This window comes from Stomoxys calcitrans, chromosome 1, assembly GCF_963082655.1.
Source record: "Stomoxys calcitrans chromosome 1, idStoCalc2.1, whole genome shotgun sequence".
Classification (NCBI taxonomy): Eukaryota; Metazoa; Arthropoda; class Insecta; order Diptera; family Muscidae; genus Stomoxys; species Stomoxys calcitrans.
Genome location: NC_081552.1, coordinates 206,761,941 through 206,780,555, shown reverse-complemented (window position 1 = coordinate 206,780,555; position 18,615 = coordinate 206,761,941). Strand labels below are relative to the sequence as shown.

At 41.9% G+C, this 18,615-nt stretch overlaps 1 protein-coding gene across 3 annotated transcripts in view; it reads right to left on the bottom strand.

Annotated features, from left to right (window-relative positions):
• LOC106091818 (cell adhesion molecule Dscam2) overlaps positions 1–8,117 on the bottom strand; it is a 113,145-nt gene extending 105,028 nt beyond the window's left edge. For all 3 annotated transcript variants that reach the window (XM_059370046.1, XM_059369985.1, XM_059370058.1), the window contains exons 1-2: positions 7,676–8,117; positions 7,403–7,547 (exon numbers count right to left, since the gene is read on the bottom strand). In XM_059370046.1, the coding sequence (XP_059226029.1) occupies positions 7,403–7,547; positions 7,676–7,904 (374 nt within the window). In that variant the 5' untranslated portion in view covers positions 7,905–8,117. The remainder of the gene's footprint in view (positions 1–7,402; positions 7,548–7,675) is intronic.
• Positions 8,118–18,615: the final 10,498 nt, after the last annotated feature.

The window sequence follows — 18,615 nt, the reverse complement described above, 5'->3', positions numbered from 1 at the left end:
AATATAAACTCGGCATTACGCCCTGACTGTTCTTGCCAAAACAGGTAGCTTGAATTTGATAGATAGCATGAAGGATCTGAACAGTAAGGGTTTTTTCGATAAAATCGAAGAAAAACCAGGAAAAAAACCCTAGGTAGTCCTTGGCATTTCGAAAAATTTCGAACTGCCAGATCATCATTTGTGGTCCAATTTCCAAAAATTCTTAAAAAAATCTGACAATTGTTAGAAATTAAAAAAAAAACACATCTTGCGAAAGTTTAGAAAAAATGGACAAGAACTGCACCCTCTTTAAGCTCCTACCTGCTTTAATTGGCTATGACAGAACATTTGTTCCACTAGCCGAACGTAGAATAGCGTTCCAAGCGCCTCGATCTTTTGCGATCATTCTAAAATTTCACCAAGTTTCGAGGTGTCTCCCACCACTTGATCTTTCCATCGGGCTTTTGGACTTCCCGGTTTGTCTGTAACACCGTGTTTGCCTTCTAAAGACTTCTTTGCTGGAGCTTCTTCATCCATTCTGACAACGTGACAATACGCTGCCTTTATATTTTGATGCGTGTAACTATGGTATCGTCGTCATACAGCTCGTAGTTCACACGACGCCCATATTCTCCATTAACGCAATCTGGTTCATACATTTTACGAAGAATCTTTCTCTCAAATACTCCAAGTACTGCCTTATCTGGTTTTACAAGTACTCATGCCTCAGAACCATATAACAACAGGGGTAGTATCAGTGTCTTGTATAGTGTAATCTTCGTCTGTCAAGTGGTGGCCTTGTTTCTAAACTGCTTACTTAGTCCAAAGTAGCATCTGCTTGCCAGTATTATTCTTCGCTTTATCTCAAAACTGTTGTCATTCGTTTCGGTTACGGCGGTGCCGAGGTAAATAAAATTGCTGATTATCTCCAAGTTGTGGTTCCCAACTTTCTCCATTTTCTTTATCTGCTCGGTTGTGCAAGGCTTTTTGGGAGTTGAAACCATCCATTTCGTCTTATCTCCATTTACTGCCAGACCCATTTTCATTGACTCTCTTTCGATTCTTTCAAAGGCTGCAGTTACTACTTCCACTGACCGAACTATGATGTCAATGTCGTCGGCATAGTCGAGTGGCATGTGTTCTCTTGTGATTAGTGTGCTTTATCTATACTCATCTGCATCTCGTATAATTTTCTCCAGCAGGATATTAAAGAGATCACACGATAGGCTGTCTGCTTGTCTGAAACCTTGTTTGGTATTAAATGGTTCAGAGAGATTCGTTCCTATTCTTACTGAAGAACGCGTATCAACAAGTGTCATTCTGCAGAGTCTTTATAATTTTGCAGGGATACCAAACTCAGACATGGCTTGAAATACCTTTGAACCTAAAGGAGTATCGAAGGCGGCTTTGTAGTTAACAAAGAGATGGTAGGTGTTGATTTGTCCTTCTTGGGTCTTTTCCAAGATTTGGCGCAGTGTGAACATCTGGTCTGAATAGATTTACCAGTTCTAAAGCCGCATTGATAGGGCCCAATTATCTCATTGACTTTAGGTCTTAATCTTTCACACAGTACGTTCGAGAGTATCTTGTATGCGATGGGAACGAGACTTATTCCTCTGTAGTTGGCACATTCCGTCTTGTCTTCTTTCTTGTGTACGGGACATAGTATGCTGAGGTTGCGTTCTTCTCTCCAGATTGCGCAGATAAGCTGATGCATATGCCTTATCAGCGTGTCGCCTCCGGTCTTAAATAGTTCAGCGGGTAACCCGTCGGCTCCCGTTGCCTCGTTGTTCTTTAGTCGGGTCACTGCTACTTGGACCTCATTCTGATGAGGAGGTAAACATTCTATACCATCATCAGGGATTGGTTCTGCGTTATCCTCTTGGCCGCCAACGTCGGACACTAGCAGTAAGGTAAAATTTTCTTTCCATATCCTCAGCATGTTATCTGCGTCAGTTACCAGATTTCTTTCTTTGTCTCTGCTGGAGGATGTGGCTGCACCAAAGCCATCGATTTGATGTTTAATTCTTTGGTAGAATTTCCGGACTTCATTCTGACTCCTGTACATCTCAATTCGCTCACATTCACGTCTTTCCATTTCCTCTTTTTTTCTGCGGAATAGACGTTTCTCCTCTCTCCTTTTCTCCCGATACCTCTCCTTCATATGGCGCGTTGCTACTGATTGTGGGGTTGCTCTATATACCGCATTCTTGGTTTCAGTAGCATCTCGACACTCTTGGTCGTACCACGGGTTTCTTGGGGGCAGGCTTTCGGCACCCAAGTACGAATTTCGCGGCATTTTCCATGGAATGATCAATGGTTTGCCACCGGGCCGTTATATCATCGGAACAAGGAGTGCTTTCATCAAGCAGTTGGGTCAGTCGAGTGGAGTATGCCACTGCCATTTGTTGTGTTTGCAGCTTTCCAATGTCCAGCTTTTGTGAAGTGTCAGATAGTACTTTCCTCGCCATTTTCAAACGGGTGCGAACCTATGCTGCAGCAAGGTAATGATCCGAATCTATATTCGCTCCACGGATCGATCGTACATCTAACACGTTGGATGAATGCCTTCCATCTATCACAACGTGATCAATTTGGTTCCTCGTGTTTTGTTCGGGTGACAGTCATGCAGCCTTGTGAATATTTTTATGTTGAAATTTGGTGCCACTAACTACCATGTTTTTTGTCGCGGCAAAATCTATCAGCCTCAACCCATTACTAGGCGTTATCTCGTCGATGCAAAACTTTTCGACTGTTTGACCAAAGATGTCTTCCTTCCCAGTTCATCGCATTAAAATCTCCCAGAACGATTTTAATATCATGGGCGGGGCAGCGGTCGTATCCTCTCTCTAGGCGCTCGTAGAAATATCCTTAATCTGCTCGCCCTTGTCTTCCGTCGGGGCATGGGCACAAATAAGGCTGATGTTGAAGAATTTGGCTTTTATAAGGATTGTGACTACCTCTCATTAAACGGAGTAAAGCTGGAGACAAGGTGTTTTAGTCTCCGACTTACCACAAATCCATAGCCAAATTCATACCTCGTGTTATGGCAGCTATAGTAGAGTTCGTCACCGTTTGGTATTGTAGTGACGCCATTCCCAGTCCATCGCACTTCCTGTAAGGCGGTAATATCTGGCTTGTACTTCTGTAATACATCCGCCAGCGTGTATACTGCACCTTCTCTACAAAGAGTACGAACATTCCAGGTGCAGATCCGCAAATCATGGTCCCTTTTTCGTTTGCACCTTCTCTATAGAGAGTGCGGACATTCCAGGTGCAGATAGGCAAATCATGGTCCTCTTTTCGTTTACGTGGGTCATCAACATTAGGGGGGTCCGTTTTTACTATTCCTTTGTTTCTCAGAGTGATTCTCATAGTTTTGCGGAACGAGTTACTCCCCCAGAGCCCCAACTGCATGGGTTTTGGGCGATTGCACATGTATCCCTCGTTGTGGCGAGCCTCTTGCTCCAAGATCCGACGCTTGCCTTCAGCCGCCCCCAACCTGAGAACAAACGCTGAGGTTGGCCATTGGTTATTTGAAAGCGCCAATAACTTGCCTTGTCATCTCGAGTATCATTGGTACTCAGTATTTAATTAAAAGCCAGTGCCACTCCTCACTGAGGCTCTCTTCTCAAAAATTTAGAAGCTCAAGAAGTTAAATTGTGAGATTAGTGTATATGGAACCTATACCAAAGCATGACCCGATATAGCCCATATACAATCCCAACCGACCTACACTAATAAGAACTATTTGTACAAAATGTCAATTCCTTAGCTTTATTCCTCCAGACAGACAGACGGACAGGACAAGCGGCTAGCTTTACTCTTGCGAAAGTTTGCGTGCTTTCGACACACGGACGGACGGACGGACAGACGGACGGACAGACGGACGGACATGGCTAGATCGACTTAATATGACATGACGATCAAGAATATATATACTTTATGGGGTCTCAGACGCATATTTCGAGGTGTTACAAACAGAATGACGATATTAGTATACCCCCATCCTATGGTGGAGGGTTATACCCTAAACAAGTACAAACACATTAAGTTGGGCCGGCCCAAATTTTGGATACCCACCATTTCGGATATGCATCATTTCGTCAGTTCGGTGAAAAATACACCGTTATAAAACTTTAGCAGCTTTATTGAATAATGGTTCGATCTGGATCAAACTCACCAGGCACGCCGAGGGGTCTAACACAATCAACTGCTCTAGACCATAAGATGGTAGATTGGTCTCTATAGCTATGTCCAAAAAAAGTGGGATCTACACTAAACTCAGGATGTGTAGTGGTCTAATACAACTCATTCTTTCCTAATTCAGCGGAATCCGATAACAAAAAATGCTCCTTTTATGGCCCCTAGACCGTAAAAAATGCGCCTTTCATGGCCCCTAGACCTTAAATCGGGAGATCGGCATACGTAACATCTATATCCAAATGTAAAGTGATCTGGACCATAAAGAACACGGATTTTGAATAGCCTAACACTGCTCCCTGTACCAAATTACAGCAAAATCTGTTAATAAGTTCGCCTCTTATAGGCCCAGCTATATCCAAATATAGCCCGATCTAGAGCATGCTCGGTACTAAAGTCCCCCTCAGTCGAACGGCCTTACACTACTCATTGTGCCGCATTTTAGCGAAATCAGATAATAAATGCGTCTTTCATTGTGGCGAATTTCGGCGAAAACAGATAACAAATGCATCTGTTATGGATCCAAGACCTTTAACCAGGAGATCTGTATATATGGCAGCTATATCTAAATCAGTGGCGGGCAAATGCACACACACTATTGCACATATTTGTGTATGCGAACATAAGCTCATGGGGTTGGAAATATTACGCACACTAGCACATGTGTCCCACACTGATCTAAATATAGACCGATCTAGACCATATAACGCACGGATCTCGAAGACTCTAACACAGTTCAATGTTCTAAATTTCAGCGAAATTGGGTCATAAATGCGCTCTGTATTATGCCAAGATCATTAATCTGTCTATATGGGGCCTATATCAACCTATGGGCTGATAAAGTCCATCTTTGAACTTAACCTGCCTATGGACACAACAAATATTCAGAATCTGTGTAAAGACTGTAGCTTGAGAGGAGATATACTCTGCTTGTATCAGAGGGTCATATATACTTGTGGGATGGGCGGACACGAAGGTCATTTTCATTCCGAAAGCAGGAAAACCTTACCACACGAAGGCGAAAGGTTTTCGTTAGTCTGTCATCCTTTATGTGGAAGACTCTTGAGAGGTTGATGGAAATACACCTAAGGACAAAGATCCCTTGAGATTGTCGTCTTGGCATCAGCATGCATATAGTAAAGGCAAATCCACTGAAACAGCCCCTCACGACCTAGTCGACTACATAGAGGTTTTTCTCGGTGTCAAGGAATATACAATGGTAGCACTTCTTGACAGCGACGTCAATCATAAAGGAGTTGAAGTTTCTAGGCATCAACTCTACTGTAAGAAAGTTTATTGATAACTTACTTACTAAAATATGCATTACGGCAGGCTTGGGATCTGTGGATCTAAAAGATGGGTCAGCAAAGGAACACCTCAAGGAGGTGTACTGTCTCCTCTACTTTGGAATATAGTCATTAACAATACATTATTGTATCTGGAAGAAAACGGTGTAAAAATGGTCGCGTATGCTGATGACGTGGCTATTGCGGTTAGGGGAAAGTTTCCCAGCCCTCTAAGAGATATACTTCAGGAAGCTCTACGTGCAACAGCGAAATGAGCTACCGAAAGTGGTCTAGGTAAGGTATGAATCCGTGCAAGACAAAAGTAGTTCTATTCAGCAGTAGATACAAGTTGCCTACAATGGCACCTGTCTCCTTGGGAGGAGAGAATGTTCCATTTACAGAAAGCGCAACATACCTGGGTGTTTTTCTGGACAGGAAATTTAACTTCAAATCCAACATTCTGGAGAGGGGCAACAATGGCAACTCTTGCCCTATACTCCTGCAAGAGAGCTATTGACAAAAGTTGGAGGGTTTAGACCGCGTGTTATGCATTGGGTATATACTGTAGTTGTCCGACCTATAATGCTATATGGTGTTGTGATCTGGTGGACGGCGCGTCAAAAGTCCACCTACTGTTCAATGCTCCACCAGATCCAAAGTATGGCTTGTTTGTGCATCACAGCCGCACTGACGACGACACCACCTGATGCACATTTAATGCCTCTGGACATTGTGGCTGGACAAATTGCTGCGACCACTGCTGTGAGGCAAAAGGGGCTTTCTCTTTGGTCGCATGCAATATGATGCAATATGCGATGTTTCAGGCAGTGTGGATTATACCCCACCTGAGCCGCTTTTTGATAAAAAGAACTACGAAATCTCTGGTAATAGAAGTTACATAGACGGATGGTTCCAAACCAGACAGCCGGGTGGGCTATGGAGTGTACTCTAAAGATCTAGAACTGGTCATATCGAAAAAGGTTGATACCCGACCACTGCAGTGTGTATCAAGCGGAGATCCTTGCAAGTAAGGAAGTGGTGGTATGGCTAAGATAAAATGTCATAACGACGACGATTGGCGTTAATGGCTTCTCAGACAGCCAGGCAGTCATTAAATCCCTGGAGAACGTATTTTGGAATACAAAAACCGCCCTCGACTGTCACAGATCTCTCAACGAGATGGCTGAACAGTTCAAAATTCACCAGCTCTGGGTGCCGGTCTAAAGAGATATATGCCAGGGAATTGTAAAGCAGACGAACTTGCGAGACTAGGAACTACCCCTACACACCCCAGGGACACTGGAATCTGTGGGTATGCCTGTAGCGAGATGTAAGCTAAGTTTTCAGAACCAGGCCCGAAGGACAACGAATGATAGATGGTCACAAAGAGGGGGCTGTGAGCATTCCAAAACTATGTGGCCTCATCTAGACTTGAAGAGATCTATTGCTTTGCTGTCATTGGCTAGAACAGACGTCTCAGTCATGGTGTCCATCAGGTCACTGTCATAGCGGAAAACATGCTGACAGACTGATGGTTGCCAGCAACGACTTTTGCAGAACATTTGAAAAAATCTAAAGTTTACCATTGCCCAAATTTCGATTTTAGATAGTAATATAGAATTTTTTCCTCATTTTTTGTTAACTCTAAAATATTTACAACATAAATATTTAACTATTCGCAAAACAAAAAAAAAAAAAAGTTTTTTTTTAGCCAACTGAACAAATTCAGAAGTCAAACATTCCGGCATAAAAAATGTGACGATGCGCCGCAGCACCAAATGTTAAATTCGTACAAATATTTGTATGCATTCGAACACAAATAAAGGGAATTCTTTGCGATGTGTCCTGTTTTGTTGTTGCGCTTGGAGTTTGTTTTCCCACTGCCTTTTGTTTTATACATTTTGTATGTGGCCGAGCACTAAAAGTTCAATTACCTTCCGTTGGATGGCAATGGAAATCCGTCCAATGTCCATGAAATCTGTGGTGTTGGATTTCCGGCTGCTGAGCATTTCAAACTTACTGCCGGACCCGGTTGTAATGTTTGCTCGATGAAACTGTACAGCAAAACGGGTGGGGCATCTGTAAACGAGAAACGAGAAAACAGAGCAAATAAATAAAGGACAAGCGTCCAGTGCAGTGCGGATGACATGCCATGAATTGGGAATGGACAAATAAATGAACGTAAGCTAAATTAATGGCGAGATTACCTCCTAATTGCAATTCGGCAGTGGCTTGGAAAGTATCGCCTTCCGGACGTCGCACAACACACTGGTACATGCCTCGGTTCTCGCGTCCAACTCGTGGCACAATTAGAGTGTCCTCAATGCGGCCCGATGATGGTAATTGACGGCCATCTTTGTACCAGAGAATGTTTTGCATGCCCACCGGACTGCCGTTGCTGGTGACAAGGCATCGAAATTCGGCTGTGCCACCCATGTGCACACTGAGGATATTTGGCTGTATCTCCACCTGAATGGGTGTGGCCACTGAAAGACGTAGTTCGGCACTTGCTTCGCCGCCCACATTGCTGGCCGTACACTTGTAGACACCCGAATCTTCTCCTGTAACAGCCTCTATGGCCAAGATGGGTCCCAACAAACGTATGCGTGGTCCACTCAGTACTGGCAATGGCCCCGGGCCATTGTGTGTATACCAACTGCAAAGAAACAAAAAATATTGAAGAGGTTAGCTGGGTCAGAAAAAGTGGTTTCTTATGCAGTTTGATGCATATGATTGACACTTCGTTTACTACTTCACTACTTTCAGGCATGGGTAAAGCAGCCACGCTGCCTTTGTAATTAGGTAAGGCGTTTTGTATCCGTTTTGTAAAATCACCTTATTGTGTGGTCACTCATAAAAAGAAGTAAACAATGATAAATTTGGCATGAATCAGTATTTGACAAGGCATGAGGCCAGTGTAGCGCAGAGGTAAGCATGTTCGCCTATGACGCTGAACATTAGGGTTCGAATACTGGCGAGAACACCATACAAAATTTTTCAGCTGTGGTTATCTCCTCCCAATGCTGGTGATATTTGTGAGGTACTGTAACATCTGGTATGGCAGCCATGTAAAAACTTCTGGACAGAGTGGTGTCGCACTGCGGCACAGTGGGAGAAAAACTAGCAAAAAATATATCGTGTGAGAAGGGTTAGAGATATCTCTTTTGGTTAGCAAAACTGTGTGCAAAATTTCAAGGCCCCAGGTTCTCCTGGCGCCTTTTGGCAGGCCCCTAAAATTGGTCACCTTGGCATTTCGAAAATTTGTTGGGGCTGCTAAATCTTCATGTGTGGTCCCATTTTCACAATTCTTCTTTTCCTGGAAAGTGTTTAAAAATCCCTACAGAAAAGTCTGCTTGAGGTGTCAATATCTCATGTCCGTGAAGATAAAGTTAACTTTAACTAGCAGAGACGCAAACCAATTCAATTTTCAGCGTAATGTTAACACGTTAGCAGAGCTGTGTTATAAAGTTAACAGCAAATATTCAATAATATTAAAACGATTTTAGCTCCAATTTTAGCTCCAAATTTAGCTCAAAAAAAAAAAAAAAAAAACAATAAAAAACCAAAATATATCACAAACGCTTCAAATTTCCCAAAAAATATTAAAATTATACAAATATTTACCATTATCACATACATAAACCTACTTTTCTCACGAGTGGTATTCTAGATAAAGACGTGCCCACTGTGGCGGACTGCAAAATAGTGCGTCAATCGCCGCTTGGGGATACATTATATGGGCCAAGGGCTTTCTGAAAATGCTTTAACCGACACCCTAAGTATTGAAGGAAAAAAGATAATGGCCATTTTCGATTGTATTGGCCATATCACAGCAGTTTCACTTTAGAGAAAGATGAGCCCACTGTGGCGGACTGCAAAATAGTGCGTCAATCGCCGCTTGGGGATACATTATATGGACCAAGGGCTTTCCAAAAATACTTTAACCGACACCCTTGCTATTGAAGGAAAAACGATAATGGCCATTTTCTATTGTATTGGCTATATCAGAGAAACTGCACTTAAAAGAAAGATGAGCCCACTGTGGCGGACTGAAAATAGTGCGTCAATCACCGCTTAGGGGTATATTATATGGAGCAAGGGCTTTCCAAAAATACTTTAACCGACACCCTAGCTATTGAAGGAAAAAAGATAATGGCCATTTTCGATTGTATTGGCCATATCACAGCAGTTTCACTTTAGAGAAAGATGAGCCCACTGTGGCGGACTGAAAATAGTGCGTCAATCACCGCTTAGGGGTATATTATATGGACCAAGGGCTTTCCAAAAATACTTTAACCGACACTCTAGCTATTGAAGGAAAAAAGATAATGGCCATTTTCGATTGTATTGGCCATATCACAGCAGTTTCACTTTAGAAAAAGATGAGCCTACTGTGGCGGACTGAAAAATAGTGCGTCAATCACCGCTTGGGGATTTATTACATGGACCACGGGTTTTCCGAAAATGCTTTAACCGGCACTCTAAGTGTTGGAGGAAAAAAGATATTGGTCACTTTCTATTGTATTGGCTATATCAGAGAAATTTCACTTAAGAGAAAGATGAGCCCACTGTGGCGGACAGAAAAATAGTGCATCAATCACCGCTTGGCCGAAATTGAGCATGCGGTGTTCCGTTACGGCTTCCAACAACTGTGCCGAGTACAGTCCAAATCGGTCCATAACCGGATATAGCTTCCATATAAACCGATCTCCCGATTTGACTTCTTGAGTCCCTGGAAGCTACAATTTTGCACATAGTCTTCTGTCATGACTTCCAACATCTGTGGCACGTACGGTCCAAATCGGCCTATAACCTGATATAGCTCCCATATAAACCGCAATTTTCGTCCGATTTTACTAAAATTTTGCATAAATTGTTTTGTTATGACTTCCAACAACTGTGCCAAGTACGGTCCAAATCGTTCTATAGATAGACAGATTGTGTAGGTTGGTCTGGAAGAAAACATAGGCTATATAATTTTTTGATATCGGGAGGGGGACGGACCCTCCCTCTTACCCTAAAAGTACAACCCAAAATTAAAAGTGCACCGATCGGAACAATATGGGATTCAAATGAAAGGTATTCAAGAGTAGAGTACGAATTTCATGATAAAAGTTGGGTCCGATTACCTGGGGGGCCGCCCCAGCCCCAAAACCCCTTAAAATAGGTTTATTTGACGATCATGACAATATGGGACTCAAATGACAGGTATTCGGGAGTAGATTACGAATATGGTCAGTAAGTAGGAACAGGCTTCATAACTTACTGATAACGAGAGGGGGAGGACCCTTCACCTTTACCCCAAAAAAACACAACCCAAAATCAAAAATGGACCCATCGGGACAATATAGATATCAAATAAAAGGTATTGGAGAGTGGTATAGGGAATATGGCATTAAAATTTGATTCTCAGTACCCGCCCCAGCCGCAAAACTCCCCCAAACAGACATATTGGACGTTCATTTCAATATGGGGCTCAAATGAAAGGTATTCGGGAGTAGATTTCGAATCTGGCATACAAAATCTGGTCGAAGTATAAGGGGTCACGCCACCCCTCAAAAACGCCATTAGACCCATTATGACTATATCTTACATGGCTGAACCGATTTTCTTAAACCCCAAAAACTCCTCTAAACAGAAATATTCGAAGTTTATGTCAATATGGGACTCAAGTGAAAAGTATTAGGCAGTAGATTATAAATATGGCATACAACATTGGGACTGGGAGGTCGCCCACCCCAAATATCACCAAATGGGTATATTAACTGACCATGGCTATATGGGACTCAAATGAAAGGTATTAGGGAGTAGATTACGAATATGACATAAAAATTTGCGTTCAAGTCTAAATGGCGCTTTTCCTACTAAAGATATGTCAAAAGGGTTATTTTACCCATTATGGCAATATGGGACTCAAATGAAAAGTATTTGAAAGTAGAAATCGAATTTGATATCCAATATTGGAGCCAAGTGTTTTGGGGTACGCCCTAAAGCATCCCCTAAACTGAACTTCATTTCCGTTGGGAATAAAGAATGAATTTGATATCTATTTTCAGTGCAAAGTGTCGGTGGCCTCCCTAGCCCAAAAACACCCTTCGAACGGTTCACATTTAACGGCCATGGCAATATGGGGCTCAAATTAAAGGAATTTGTAAGAGCAGCACGAATTTGATATCCATATTTGAGTTGAAATGTGTGTGGTGCCATCCCTCCCCTAATGAGAACATTAGCATAAAAAAGAATATTACCACCGAGAAGGGGCAAATTCTCAGACATCAATGAGTGCAGTCCGATTCAAGTTTAAACTCAATGATAAGGGATCTATTCTATAGCCGAGTCAGAACGGCGTCCCGCAGCGCGACACTTCTTTGGGGAACATTTTTTAAATTACCATGCATGGCATTGTACCTCGCAAATGTCGCCAACATTAAGAGGGGATAAACAGCGCTTTGTCTGATGTTCTCGCCAGGATTCGAACGCGTTTAGCGTCATAGGCTAAAATGGCACGAATTCGATATCCGCATTCAGGGTAAAGTGTCCCCACCCCAAAAAAGATATTAGAGAGTTAAAGAAGGCGTAGCGGAGCGGGCCCGGTTCGTCGTAAAAATCTAACATGATCTAGACATGTCCGTCCGTCTGTCTGTTGATATGGCGCTACAGTCCTTAAAAATGCAGACATAGAGCTGACACTTTGCACAGATTTTGTTCTTTGTCCATAGACAGGTTAAAATCGAATATGGGCTATATCGGACTATATCTCGATATAGCCTCCATATAGACCGATCCGCCGATTTAGGGTCTTAGGCCCATAAAAACCACATTTATTATCCGATTTTGCTGAAATTTGGCATAGTGAGTTGTGTTAGGCCACTCCTTTTTCAATTTGGCACCGATCAGTCCAGATTTGGATATAGCTGCCGTATAGACCGATCTCTTGATTTAAGGTCTTGGACCCATAAAATGAGCATTAATTGTCCATTGTCCACGAAATTTGGGATAGCGAGTTATGTTAGGTCCCTCGACACCTTTCCGCAATTTGGTTTAGATCGGTCCAAATTTGGATATAGCTGACATATAGACCGATCTCTCGAATTTAAGTGTTGGGCCCATAAAAGATGCATTTATTGTCCGATTTCGCTGAAATTTGGATTGAAGGCCTTATGTTAGGCTTTTCGGCATCCGTGTCATACATGGTTCAGACCGGTCTATATTTAGATATAACTACCAGAAATGTTTTGTTCTACATATATGAACAATCACTTGTTCTTATTAGACCACTCAATGGTCGTTCCGTATTTGGTCCAAATCGGACCATATTTCGATATAGCTACTATGAGGCTATAAATATTATAGACCGATTTGAACCGTACTTAGCACAGTTGTTGGAAGTCATAATAGAACACTACATGCAAAATATCAGCCAAATCTGATAAAAATTGCGGCTTCCAAGGACTCAAGAAGTAAAATCGGTAGATCGGTTTATATGAGAGCTATATCAGGTTATAGACCGATTTTTACCGTACTTTCGACAGTTGGGGAAAGTTATAACAGAACACTACATGCAAAATATCAGCCAAATCGGATAAAAATTGAGGCTTCCAGGGGCTCAAGAAGTCAAATCGGGAGATCGGTTTATATGGAAGCTATATCAGGTTATAAACCGATTTTGACCGTACTTTCGATAGGTGGTGAAAGTCATAACAGAACACTTCATGCAAAATTTTAGCCAAATCGTGCAACAAATGCGGCTTCCAAGGGCTGAAGAAATCACATCGGGAGATCGGTTTATATGGTAGCTATATCAAAATCTGAACCGATATGGCCCATTTGCAATCCCCAACGACCTACATTAATTTAAAGTATCTGTGCAAAATTTCAAGTGGCTAGCTTTACACGTTCGAGCTCTACCGTGATTATGACAGACGGACGGACGGACGAACATGGCTAGATCGACTCTGAACATCGAGACATTCAAGAATGCATTATGGGGTCTTAGACGAATATTTCGAGGTGTTACAAACGGAATGACTAGATTAGTATATCCCCATTCTATGGTGTTGAGTATAAAAAGCTTGAAGTTCGGAATATAGATGTCATATAAACAGGTCTGGGGACTTGACTTCTTGAGCTTTTAGAGGGCACAATTCCTATCCGATTTGGCTGAAATTTTGAATGACGTATTCTATTCTTACTTTCAACAATTGTGTCAAATAAGGTTCAAATCGGTTTATAACCTGATATAGCTGCCATATAAACCGATCGGGGATCTTGACTTCTTGAGCCTCTAGAGGTCGCAATTATTATCCGATTTGCTTGAAATTTTGTACGACGGATCCTCTCATGACCATCAACATGCGTGTTTATTATGGTCTGAATCGGTCTATAGCCCTATACAGCTCCCATATAAATCGATTTCTATTTTAATTCTTGAGCCTCCACAGGGCGTTACACGTTCGAGCTCTACCGTGATTATGACAGACGGACGGACGGACGAACATGGCTAGATCAACTCTGAACATCGAGACATTCAAGACGAATATTTCGAGGTGTTACAAACGGAATGACTAGATTAGTATATCCCCATTCTGTGGTGGTGAGTATAAAAAGCTTGAAGTTCGGAAAAAGGCAAGGAAAAGTAGTGGGAAAAAGACATCAGTTGACTATGTTATACCCTACACCTATAAAATCGAACCACTCCTTTAAAACTAAAACAAATCAAATGAAGGATATGAAAGATATGTAGGAAAAATATATCTAAATCTGATAAGGTTTTAGTATTTTTCTACTTCCAAAGGTATCGAATAAAACACCTCAGGCAACTTTTTGTAAAGAAAACTCGGAGCAAAATTTTGGCTATATCGTGTGCCACCTCAGCCATTTAATAGTATTGGGGATGTCAAAATAAGAACCATTTTCGGATGAATCCCTTCTGACATTGCCAAGTGAAAGACGATTGCTAAGCTTGCCCTTCTCTAGAATACCCCTTTATTCATCTTGGTTCTATGCAATCGAATATCCAACAATTAAACGTCATTGCAAATTAATATGACCAGACATAGTGGCTTTTCACAAACGTCTCATAACTTGAGCATATTTTTTGCTATGCCATATTTTTCTTTGCCAGTTGCGAATGACGAAACAAAGAACCAATCGACATAAAAGCGAAAGAGTCAAGCGCTAGGCAACTTCAGCAATGCCAAAGGTGAAAACTTAATTCAATGGCTTCTGAAGTCTGGACACAATGCATACGACGTTTGTAAAAGTCGTTGAACTCCAACAAATAGCCGGAGGACAATTGGACTTTGCTTTGCATTAAAGTTGGCAATTAGTGTTTTTTCTTTTTTGTTTTTCAACGGAAACACTTATCCCGTCCATGTGTACACGTATACCATGTGAGTGTATCATTGGTATTCATTTTCTTTCTCCTGCAAATGGAGGAGTGGAGGAGTTCGGTTTTATTTGAGCGCTTAATTAATTGTTTTAAAATACAGTTTCTTTTAAGGCAAATATTTGTAAAAAGCCAGTAGAGTGGAAAAACTCAGTGGTGAAAAGTTAATTAAGGCCAGAAATCGATTATCACTCACTGTTTTTAATTTAATGAGATTTGTTAAAAGAACTTTTCCAAATATGCGATGCAATATGAGGTCCACGTGGCACAATGAGAAGAGAAATCTATATGGGAGCACTATCCGATTTGGACCATAGTTAGCAGAAAAGTTCGAGAAGGTCTAGAGACTGGTCTGCGTCGGGGTCACAGGGGTACTGACATCCGCACCGCAGGCAGGCCTGAAGGCGATGCTAGAAGAGCAACCAATATGGGAGCTCTCTCCGTTTTGGACCATAGTTAGCAGAAAAGTTCGAGAAGATCCAGAGACTGGTCTGCGTCGGGGTCACAGGGGTACTGACATCCGTACCGCAGGCAGACCTAACGGCGATGCTAGATATGCATCCCATCGAGGCCTTTTATATTCGAAACTGCGCGGCCAAGGTTGCGTCCACAGTTCGATTCTGGGTGTTATGGATGCGGAGAGTAAACTGGAGTGTTTACGGGGGTGAGGTGGTCCCTTAGACACTTGGCCCTGAAAAAAATATCAGCATCGTGCTCTTGTCTCAAATACCATTTATTTAAACCCCATATTGCCATTGGTTTAAGGAGAGTTTACAAGATGAGGCGCCCACCAAACACTTGGCCCCAACATTGGTGACCAACTAGTTTTCCAATTTCAAATACCTTTCATTTGGGCCACATAATGGCATGGTCGGCAAATTTTTACCCTTTGGGGGTTTTTTGAAAAAACAGGGGTGCCCCGAATACAACAAATTTCTTTATTTGAGCTCCATATGGCGATGGTGAGTAAATAATTGCTATTTGTGGTCTATTTTGGGAAAGGGGTAGACCCCCAGAAAATTGGTCCCGAAAGTGGGTATCAATTTCATATGAGCCCCACATTGACATAGTCGTTTAATATGCCCGATTTAGGGGTGTTTTGGGGAGTGGGGTGGTCCCCCAAACACTAAGCCCTGAAAAAAAAATCAGCTTCGTGCTCTATTCTCATGTATCTATATATTATTTATTTGAATCCCATATTGGCATTGGCCTCGAAATTAGATATCTAATTTGTTTTCTAATCTCAAACACCTTGCATTTAAGCCCCTTAATGCAAAAGTCAGCAAATATGTCAGGTTTGGGGTATGGGTCCCAAAAACTATCAATATCGAGCTCCATTGTCTGGAAGACCCAAATTGAAGACCCCATATTTCCATAGTCGGCAAACATGACCGGTTTGGGGGATGGGGTGGCCACTCAGTGACTCGGCCTGGAAAATATATATCAGATTCTTGTCCTACTCTAAAATACCTCTTATTTGAGCCCCATATTGCAATGGTCAGCAAATACTTCCTATTTGGGTGGTGTTATGGAGGTGCGGTGGCCCCATAGAAACTTTTTCCCCAATATTGATATCAGATTCGTGCTTAACTCCCAAGGACCTTTCATTTCAGCCCCATATTGATATGGTCGTAAATTTTTCCTCTTTGGGGCAAGTTTTTGAGGAGGGGCGGCCCCCCAAATACATGCCCCCACTTTTGGATATGAGATTCGTATTTTACACTCAAATAGCTTTTATTTAAGACCCATATTGCCATGGTCAGTAAATTAGTCCTGTTTGGGGAAAGGGGTGGACCCCCAGAAACGTGGTCCCACATTTGGTTACCAAATTCGTATTCTACTCGTAAATACCTTTCATTTGAGTTCCATATTACTTTGGTGGGTAAATATGTACGATTTTGGAGATGTTTTGGGGGTTGGGGTGGTCCCCCAAACACTTGGTCCGACAACTAGATATCAGATACGTTTTCTAATCTTAAATATCTTTCATTTGAGTCCCACATTGTCGTGATTGGTCTATATGTATATTTTGTAGGTTTTGGGGATGGGGCGACCCCCCTGGTACCCCATCCGAAATTTGGATACCAAATTTTTGTTTTTAGGTTACTATAAGAGGTCACACAAAATTTTGATTAAATCGCATTACCCATCTGCGAGATCTAGCGTTTCTGAAAATTAGGGTAAGGGGGAGGGTCCGCTCCCCCTTCAGATATCAAAAAATGTAGTATCCTATTTTCACCAAGGGAGCATTATGCACCATCTGTGAAAATTTCAAGAAAAAAAACTGTTCAGCAGTTTTTGAGTCTGTTAGGAACACACAAACAAATCAACAAATCAACAAACTGACAAACAAACTCAATTTGAGGGGGGTATACTAATTTTGTCAATCTGTTTGTAACTACTCGAAATATTCGTCTGAGACCCCATAAAGTATATATATTCTTGATTGTCGCGACATTTTATGTCGATCTAGCCATGTCCGTCCGTCTGTCCGTCCGTCTGTCCGTCCGTCTGTCCGTCCGTCCGTCTGTCTGTCCGTCCGTCCGTCCGTCTGTCCGTCCATCCGTCCGTCCGTCTGTCTGTCGAAAGGACGCTAACTTCCGAAGGAGTAAAGCTAGCCTCTTGAAATTTTGCACAAATACTTCCTATTAGTGAAGGTCGGTTGGTATTGTAAATGGGCCATATCGGTCCACGTTTTGATATAGCTGCCATATAAACCGATCTTGGGTCTTGACTTCCTGAGCCTCTAGAGTGCGCAATTCTTATCCGATTGGAATGAAATTTAGCACAAAATATTTTGTTATGATATCCAATAACTGTGCGAAGTATGGTTCATATCGGTTCATAACATGATATAGCTGTCATATAATCCGATCTTGGGTCTTGACTTCCTGAGCCTCTAGAGTGCGCAATTCTTATCCGATTGGAATGAAATTTGGCACGAAGTATTTTGTTATGATATCCAACAACTGTGCCAAGTATGGTTCATATCGGTTCATAACATGATATAGCTATCATATAATCCGATCTTGGGTCTTGACTTCTTGAGGCTCTAGAGTGCGCAATTCTTGTCCGATTGGAATGAAATTTTGCACGACGTGTTTTGTTATGATATCCAACAACTGTGCCAAGTATGGTCCAACTTGGTCCTAAACCTGATATAGCTGTCAAATAAACCGATCTTGGGTCTTGACTTCTTGAGCCTCTAGAGGGCCCAATTCTTATCCAATTGGAATGAATTTTAGCACGAAGTATTCTATTATGATATCCCACAACTGTGCTAACTATGGTTTAAATCGGTTCATAACCTGATATAGCTGTCATATAAACAGATCTGGGGACTTGACTTCTTGAGCTTCTGGAGGGCGCAATTCCTATCGAATTTGGCTGAAATTTTGCATGACGTATTTTATTTTTACTTTCAACAACTGTGTCAAATAAGATTCAAATCGGTTCATAACCTGATATAGCTGCCATATAAACCGATCTGGGATCTTGACTTCTTGAGCCTCTAGAGGTCGCAATTATTATTCGATTTGCCTGAAATTTTGTACGACGGATCCTCTCATGACTATCAACATACGTGTTTAATATGGTCTGAATCGGTCTATAGCCCGATACAGCTCCGATATAAATCGATCTTTCTATTTTACTTCTTGTACCCCCAAAGGGCGCAATTCTTATTCGAATTGGCTGACATTTTGCTCCAACATATAATTTATTGTACTTGTGGTCCAATCCGGATCATATCTTGATATC